At 41.2% G+C, this 9,446-nt stretch overlaps 1 protein-coding gene across 2 annotated transcripts in view; it reads right to left on the bottom strand.

Annotated features, from left to right (window-relative positions):
• Positions 1 to 1,672: 1,672 nt before the first annotated feature.
• Rwdd3 (RWD domain containing 3) overlaps positions 1,673 to 9,446 on the bottom strand; it is a 9,707-nt gene continuing 1,933 nt past the window's right edge. The window contains exons 2-4 of one of the 2 annotated variants that reach the window (XM_013018195.1): positions 4,689 to 5,176; positions 2,396 to 2,511; positions 1,673 to 2,297 (exon numbers count right to left, since the gene is read on the bottom strand). In XM_013018195.1, coding sequence (XP_012873649.1) covers positions 2,183 to 2,297; positions 2,396 to 2,511; positions 4,689 to 5,176 — 719 coding nt within the window. In that variant the 3' untranslated portion in view covers positions 1,673 to 2,182. Of the gene's footprint in view, positions 2,298 to 2,395; positions 2,512 to 4,639; positions 5,177 to 9,446 lie in introns of those variants that run through there. The other variant, XM_013018196.1, reaches the window with a different exon arrangement.

Here is a 9,446-nt window from a genome sequence, read left to right as displayed (position 1 = left end):
GCCAGACTAGGAGTGAGGGCCATTAAAAAGGATGAATGAGGGTGAGTATGGCCAAAGTACTTTATATGTGTGTATGAAGATAGAACCAGGAAACCATTTTAAGGAGGAGGAGAGTAAGGGAAGAGAAAAGTAGAGGTGAATTTAATTGTGTACACTATATGTATTTATGGAAATGACACTGAAACCCTTTGTAGAACTAATAAATGCTAATACAAATCTTTTCACTCCATCTCTGAGTATTCCTGTCAGTCTTGATAGAGTAAGCCACATTACAATGTTATGATCCGCCAGCTCCTATCAGCCATATGGTCAATATTCTGAATACTGTTCTTTTCCATACTTTAATTTTCACTAAAACTACAACAAATCAAATGAAAGGGTAATAATAACCAGCCCAAAGTTTGTGAGCTAATTTCTTGTTTTGCACAGAGACAGGGTGGCTTCATCTTGCCATATATTCTGATCCCCTAGAATGATACTAACACCATCTGCCAGTATTTCAGAAAAACTCATAAATGCCTCCCCAAAAAATGCAATAAACAAAACTGAACAATCCCATCTCGTGAATGGTGCTCTATAACATGACCTTAGGCAGGCGTAATTTAATAACAAGGGTGCCTGAAAATACAGTCACACAGCAGCACCAGCAAATGGTCCTCAGCATGCCATGTCTCCTCACTTCTGCCCCAACCTGTTAAAACTTTTTAAAGTGCTAAGTGTGGTTGTGCACACCTGTAATGTCAGCTACATGGCCCATAGGTGGAAGGCTCACCCCTGAGCAAAGTCCACAAGCACCTACTAAAGTATTAAGGGCTAAAGGTGTGACTCAAGTGGTAAAGCATCTGCTTAATAAGCATGAGGCCTTGTGTTCAAACCCCAGTACTGCCAAAAAGAGAATATATAAAGACATCAAGGCACTCTGTAGGTTGCAGTGAGGATTGGATTTCCTCCATTCCTTGGCTTCTTATAGAAGCCCAGCTGGCTTCACACACACAAATGTCCTCTCAGATGCAAGCAACTTTTTTGTTGTTGTTAGATTTCAATGCCATCTTTTACTTTGAAACTTTCTCTCTCTTAGGTCATAGTTATCATGATTTTAGAAGATCTCATAACTAGTATAGCTATGTAATTTCTTCTATTCAGCCAGCCAAATTCATTTTCTGTAAACATTTCTCCCCTTGAAAAATCAGAAAACAAACATTTCAAATAGAATTTTAATTTAAAATGTCTTATTTCAAAATGCCAAAGATAGCAATTCCAACTCAGGTTATAAATGTTTTGGTTTTGTGCTTTGTTTTTGTTTGGGGTACTAAGTCAGGTACTAAGCACTTCACCACCTGGAACACACCTCCTGACATTTTTGCTTTTATTTTTCAGATAGGATCTTGAGAGTTTTATCCATGGCCAGCCTCAGACCTTGGTCCTCTTATCTACATCTCCCTTGTAGTTGGGATTACAGGCATAAGCCACCACACCTGGCCCCACATTCTATAGCTTTTCGTTGCTTAACATTTAAAGCAATAATTGATGCAATTCCACAAAGAAATCAGTATTTTCTTCTCTTAACATTCAACTTAAAACATAAGACATAGTAAGCTAAATGGAGAAGAATCATGATTAAATGTCAAAAACATAAACATGAAAAATAAACACATAAACAAATGCCTTTAAAAAAAATCATTTAACTGGAAGAAAATTAGCCAGAAAATTGCATAGTTCCAGTCTATATAAAACAAGGGCTCAGATGACAATGTCCAAAAAGAAATATACTTATTACCTGACTTGTAAAACTGTACCCCTCTGTATATCAATAGCAATATGTTAAAAGTTAATTTTAAAAAAGAACACAGGAAGCACAGATCTGTTTCATAAAGACACCATAAAAAAGTAAAAAATAATAAATTAATTAATTAAACAAAGGCTTGTTATCTCTTTTTATTATCACCTAAATAATATTCTGTCTAGTAAGCCCAGGTTTTCTTGGCAAAAATTAGGACATAAGGGGTATTTTCTTGTGTAATATTCCATGAAACACAACTGGTTTTTGTCCCTGAAATGAGGAAGACTGTACTTCAGAGAAACTTTAAAATTGCCCCCTTGTGATTCTTTCAATGAGCCCATCCCCCACCCTGGGCAAAAACAACAAAACCCTGCTGCTTGATCCAGACTCCTGTCATTCATTTCATTTTACCAGCCCGAGCACAAATTCAGAGAAAAGCTTCTGAAGTCCTGCAGCTTCAAATTCCTTTTGTAAGTCATCCAGCACCGAATACTCTTTGACTTCAAATGCCAGAAACCTGAATTAGACAAGAGAAACTCATGAATATGCCTAGATTTGTCAGAGTATAATTATCGATTCCGTTGCTTTTCCATCTGCAATAGTACTAAATTATACCTTTTGTGTTCTGTCTGTACTTTTGTTTCCAATAGTACACTAATCATTTTCTCTTTGCATTTCTTTCCACTTGAGTCCACATCGACTTTGGCTGTTTTCTGAAGCATCAGGTACTCCTAAAGTGATAGATCAGTACATGAAATACTTCTGAGCCTCAAAGACTTAAAGAGGTCATAAACCTGTGGGCTTATTTTTATGCTTATAGAGGACTTCACTGGGTCAAACAGTAAAACAGCTACATTGCAGCATGCAGAATGTGCATAAGGAGGGATATAACTGAACTGTACACATTTCAATCTAGAATGGACTACCAGCCACCTCTGATTCTGGGTTGGTTGTTTAAATCCCCTATGCCAGAGCCGGGTCCTGGTGGCTCACGCCTATAATCCTAGCTACTCTGGAGGCTGAGATCTGAGGATCATGGTTCAAAGACAGTCCGAGCAGGAAAGTCCATGATTCTCTTATCTCCAATAAAACCACCAGAAAACAGAAAGTGGTACTCTGGCTCAAGTGGTAGAGCACTAGGCTTGAGCTGAAGGTCTCAGGGACAGAGTTCAAACCCAGAGTTCAAGCCCCAGGACCTACAAAAAAAAAAAAAAAAAACCCTCCCCTCAGTACCACATAAACAGAAAAAAGCCGGAAGTAGCGCTGTGGCTCAAGTGTAGAGTACTCACCTTGAGCACAGAGAGGCTCAAGGATAGTGCCCAGGTGTCAAGTTCAAGACCCAGGATTGGAAAAAAAAAAAATTCCCCCAGGCCTTGTTTACCTCCTTTCTAAAATAGGACTCCCAACAGCACCTACATGCTAGGTGGCCTGATAGATAGATAAATAAAACAGGGCACGCTTAGCACACACAGGGACCAGGCTGTGATGTTCAGGTACATTTCACAGACAAGCTCTCACTGTCATAACCAGCATCTGCACAGAATCATCAGGCGGGCGCTCAGGCCTCCTCCACGCCAAATCAGGGATCTCTGGCAAAGCATGAGCAAAGTACTCTCAATCCTACTAAAGAATTTTATTTAAAAAAATCAGAGAAATTCACATAAACTGACATTTCAGAAACCACTATTCAACAAAAAGAAAAAAACTCAGAAAAACATAATTTCTCTGTATGAGCAGAGTTACAGTCATACAAATAGAGTTGTTAATTGATGATTCAATCCTAGTAACAGCATGTACAAAATACTGCACTTATCCTAATAGGCCTACACTGGTTCCAAGAAAAATCTGAATTTCAGGTAAATATGAGTGAGAAAATTAATTAGTATTCATTTCTGTCAGATGGTATTTTACTCAGAGATCAAAGTCTATAAATGCACTATGAATTGCCTGAATATCAGTGAGTTCCTTGTTCAGGCACCAATCCAGCATAGACAATAAATGTGATTTTTTTGTTGTATATACTGTATACTGTAACTCAGCCAAAGCCCAGGAAATCAATGTCAAACAGGTTCTGTAATAAGAGCCCACCTTGAAAAAAACTTGATCATTACTCCACACAAGATTACAGGTTGTTCATACTCAGTCTCTTTTAAATAAATTCTACTGTAATTATTCCTGACCCAACCTATCTCAAAGTGTGAAACTTATGAAATGATTTGTATCTCTTTTAAGATCTAAAATATAATAAGCAGTTCTCCTTGTCTGGTCCCTCATAAAATAGGTTAGAGTGGTTCAGAGTAAGCATTTGAAAAATCCGAAGATGATGGTTTTGAAAGCCACCACTGTGATAAGTCAAGCGGAAAGCAGGGTAGGTAGGAGGTGACAGGCTGACAGTCCTCCTGATTCTAGCTCTAGGCTGTAAGGGCCAAGCCCCTGCTCTCCAGGTTGTACAGATACAAAGTTAAACTGTCAGGATTTATTTTTAACTGCCAGCAAGTTACAAATGTTGCAGGCTACCCACCAATATACATCTTGCTGTGCCTAACTACTGAAAGAAATATTAACATTCACAACCTTTTAGTGTATACTTATAAAGTTGAGACTTATAGCTAATTATAAAAACAAACATATGGGCCACAGTTGTTTTTTTTAATTGCCTATCACTTTCATTAAGTGGCATGGTTTTTTAAATACAATCCTATTCTTCCTATTCTTGAGGTGTGATAGTTTGTAGCTGTAATTAGGAGCGAGACATGCTTCAAAAAGAAAATGAAGATCCATTTATAGAGTGATATGGAAAGCAGAAACATCTTCATGAATACTCTACCCCATTGTTATAAGGCACACTTAAAGGCACACCATTTTAAGGAGAAAATATGTTCACATTCAGCACTTAATTTGGGGGCACCTTGATGTTGCTCCGGTCTCCTTGTAGTAAAATCAGTATTATTTTACCCATGAACATCAGTCTTCCAGTGAGCCTTAAGTCGGAAGCCCATTTCTGCACGGTTCTGATGTATTTAGTCTTTGCCCTCATATGATCTAGATGCAAAAGAGCCAGCCACAATCCATCATCCGTGGTCAGGCTGACTTCAAAAGCATCCTGACCACTGCCCTCTCTGGGCTCTGGCTGGTTGAGGATATACCGGAGATTCTGCTGAAGCCAGAGGACCAGCTCATGAACCATAGGTTCTGACAGGAGGGTCTCTGCTTGCTCCAGTAACTTGTCTTTCACATTCTCACACTGGGCCCTGGTCAGATGTTCAGAATTAACGGAGATCCTGGGCAGGCATGAGGGGTAGGTGATGGGTAATTGGAATACCAACTCTATGGGTATGTCTACATCTCCAAGTCCTTCAGCCTTCGTGTGAATTCTGAATACAGTCCCATCTGTTTCTGAAAGACATAGAAAAAGAACCATTAGGTGAACAGCTTTCAATTCCAATGGAATGCTAATAAGTGAAAAGTTTTGTTTTAGATAATTTCTTTTATGGAAAATAAATCATAGAGTGATTTTAGGAAGAGGCATACAATACTAAGAAAGCCAAGACTTACAGAGCATGTCCTTCAACCATAAATAGATAAATACACACATTTGCACACACCACCATCCAAGACTTACCTGGAGTTAAACTATCCCATCCCCCACCCCGTTCTCCCTCAGTCCTGGGCTTGAACTCAAGGCCTAGATGCTGTCCCTGAGTTTTTCACTCAAGGCTAGTGCTCTATCATCTGAGCTATGGTTCCACTTCTGGCTTTTTTGGGTGCTTAATTGGAGACAAGCATTTCAACAGACTTGCTGCCTGGGCTGGCTTTGAACTCCAATCTTCAGATCTCAGCCTCCTGAGTAACTAGGCTTGTAGGTGGAAGTCACTAGTGTCCAGACCATTTTTTACTAAATTATCCAAAGTTTCTCACCATACAATTCATAGCTTATAATGCTGGAAATCACTGATAATCTCTTAGGAATTTTCCAAGCAACAGTCCCCTGTAAACATTAAGATAAGTGATGACAAAGTTGTGTGCTAACTCATGAAAGAGTATCTTGTAACAAGTCACAGTGGAACCCCAGGAGGCTTATACGGCTGCGTGTGACACTGTGACTGCCTGGTCCCCTCCTATCTTCCTTCTGATACAGGAAGGCTAGTGTGACATGAAGCGGAGAGATGAACTGAAACAGAGTGTATATCAATTTAACCTGTCTGGCTCCCTGAGGGGAAGGCAGGGGAAGGGACACAGGATATGGCATGAAATACTCTGTTCTCTTTCAGACATGCTCAGCTTCCCCTTCTGATGTGTTCCACACCACTTCACCCCACTTTCCACAGAGTTGATGAAACAGCAGGCTTATTCATTCTGCAAGGGGCAGAGGCACAGGGACCAGAAGCGATCAGCTGGGTGCTGCTGGACCACACGTGTAATTCTAGCAGTTCAGGAGGCTAAAATCTGAGGATCGAAGTTCAAAGCCAATGGGGAAAGAAAGTCCATGAGATTCTTATTTCCAACTAACCACCAAAAAAAAAGGCTGGAAATGGAGCTGTGGTTCAAGTGGTAGAGTACCAGCCTAGCACCCACGCTACTGAGAAAAGGACAGAACTGGGCACAGAATCTCTTGGAGTCAAAGCAGCCTCTACCTCCTTGGTTCTCCATCTGCCTATTTCATTCCTCTTCATGAGGAAAGCAGTCAAAATTGTTCTTGAATTTCATACCTGGGTAACTGTTTAGGAGCCTCAACAACTGAGATGCAAACGTAACCCCATTTTAAAGACCCTAACAGAGCTCTAACTAATCTCTTTCGAACCTCTGACTGCAAGTATATAAAAGCCCTGGTGACATTATTCTGGTTCATGCACGTCTGCTGCACAAAGATTTACTGTTTCAGGACAGAACACAGACAGTAATCAGCCTAAAGACCATATTCCTATAACTGAAACTTCGTTTACACAAGTGAAAAGAGTACTATATAAAAAACATTTCCCAAATCTAACAGGGTACATCCCTCTGAAACCTACCACATTTCTCAAGATTCTTTTCTTTCATTGAGTTTATGAGGTTATTGTTGTTATTACTGTTGTTTTGTTTTTGTGCCAATCCTGTGGCTTTAACTCAGGGTCTGGGTGCTGTCCCTGAGCTCTTGTGCTCATGGCTAGCACTCTACTATTTGAAGCACACCTCTACTTCCAGCTTTTTGCAGGCTAACTGGAGATAAGACTCTCACAGATTCTCCTGCCCAGGTGGGCTTCAAACTGCAATCCTCAGATCTCAGCCTTCTGAGTATCTGGAATTACAGGTGTGAGCCACCAGCACCCAGTAAGGTTCTGTTCTTAAAAAACATATTTGGTAAAAGGTTTATACATCAGTCACATAAATCCAATTCACTTTGACACTTGCATTTATAAACCAACCTGTAGACCTATAACAGATCCATATGACTGTATAAACTCTAATAATGACCTGCAGAAGCCAGTCTTCCTCAAGCCCTTCAATCATTCATCATCCCTCAGTCACTGAGCATGACCACGCAGTGGTCCCTGAAGGGAGGGGGCTGTGTAAGACACAGAGCCTGTCACGTGGACTGCATCAGTGTTTCAGAACATGACATGAAGGATAGCCATTCCAGAGAGGTCTTCCTTAAGGTCTATGCTTTAAAATGTTTTAATTTATAACTATAAGTACAGATGATCCACTTCTGGCTGTTTGACGGTTTATTGGAGATTAAGAATCTCATGGGCTTTCTGGCCTGGGCTGGCTTCAAACTATGGATCCTCAGATCTCAGACTCCTGAGTAGCTAAGAATACAAGTGTGATCCCCTAGCACCCAGCATGTTGTTTCTTTTCTAACAAGAAGATGAGCATTTTGTAAGGGAGGAGTAGGATCAGGAATGCAAGCGCAGCCAGTGAGTCAGAGATGGGGGCTGGCTGAAGAATGCAAAGATGTTTCTCTGAGAGTGAAAAGGAGAAAGCAAGATGGTAAAAACATTTAACCAACAAAAAGCTGGAAGTAGAGGTGTGACTCAGTAGATCACTAACTTTGAGGGGAAAGATAAGCCAAGACTGCAAGGCCCAATATTTAACTCCAGTATCAGCACACATACCAAAAAAAAAAAAAAAAAATGCCGAGCCCCTAGTGGCTTATGCCTGTAATCCTAGCTACTGAGGCTGAGAGCTAAGAATTGCAGTTCAAAGCCAGCCCAGGAGGAAAGTCCATGAGACTCGTATCTCCAATTAACTATTAAAATAATAATAACATAAATGGCACTGTGGCTCAAAGTGGTAGAGCACTAGCCTTGAGCACAAAAGCTCAGGGACAGCATCCAAGCCCTGAATTTAAGCTCCAGGATCAGCACCAAAAATAAATTTTGTATATATACACATACTTAACAGGTTATAAGTGGTTATAACCACTTTCATATGAACTTGCTATGACTAATGTAGACACCAAAACGTATCTACATTCCCTAAAATACTTAGCATAAATCACCCAAGTACACAGCCTCTTCAATCTTAACAGCTGGTCCCCCCGCCTGCCCAGGCCATGGTCTCGGCAGATATACCATCCCTCCTCTGAAGTCTCCTGACTCCACTGGGACAGGGAGAATGGTGGCCAGGTTGGCTGCACATTTCCTATGGTCTGACAGCTTACCTTGCTTTCCCCAGCAGTAGGCATCAGACACGGCTATTTCAATCACCCAGTTGTTCTACTCACCACTGAACCTTTCAGCAACAAAATGTCCTAAGTTGTTACACTAAATTCTTTTATAATTCAATTACTTATTGATGCCAGAACCCCGAATTAAATTAATTAGGAGGCCTGGCTTCAAAGTCATGCTCAATTTAACAGCAGATAAAGGGCCCACAATGTTCTCTGCAGGAAGAAACTGCTGTCTCGCTTCCAGCACTTTTGGGGGAGGTTTCCTCTCACCCAGAAGCAGTTGTCAACCCTCAGCCATGGACTCAGACCATGTCCACCTCATTAAAGTGCAATGGACATCATCCATCCATTTTCCCATATATCCCCAACTGAGCCATTAGAAAGGAATCTAGGAAAACTAATGATTTTTCCAGACAGCAGCCTTGGGCAGAGGATATTATCAATACAGACAGCAGTGGAGACAGAGGAAGCTGGTAAAGAATTCAGAATGCCAGCTGGGTGGTGGCTCATGTCTGTAATCCTAGCTACTCAGGAGGCTGAGATCTGAGGATCCCAGTTCAAAGCCAGCCCAGGCAGGAAAGTCCTTGAGACTCTTATCTCCAAAAAACTACTCAGAAAAAGCTGGAAGTGGTGCTGTGGCTCAAATAGTAGAGGCTCACGGTCAGGGTCAGGCCCTGAGTTCAAACCCCAGGACCAGCAAAAAAAAAAAGACAGAAGTAGAACTGTTGCTCAAGTGGCAGAGAGTGCTAGCCAGCCTTGAACAAAAGCAGCTCAGGGACAGCACCCCAGCCAAGTTCACTCCCAAGACTGGAAAAAATAAAAAATAATTCAGAATGCCATCCCATCAGTAAAGAGATGATAGTACACAACACTAAATAGGAGTAAATCCATTCCTCTGAATTTTTTGGGGGGAGGTGGGGGGTCCAGTCGTGGGGCCTGAACTCTGGGCCTGGGCGCTGTCCCTCAGCTCTTCAGCTCAAGGCTAGCGCTCTACCACTTGAGCCACAGCGCCAC

The sequence above is a fragment of the Dipodomys ordii genome, unplaced genomic scaffold (assembly GCF_000151885.1).
Source record: "Dipodomys ordii isolate 6190 unplaced genomic scaffold, Dord_2.0 Scaffold39, whole genome shotgun sequence".
Taxonomy (NCBI): Eukaryota; Metazoa; Chordata; class Mammalia; order Rodentia; family Heteromyidae; genus Dipodomys; species Dipodomys ordii.
The sequence above is the reverse complement of the archived record's forward strand: the minus strand, read 5'-3'. Positions and strand labels throughout refer to the sequence as shown.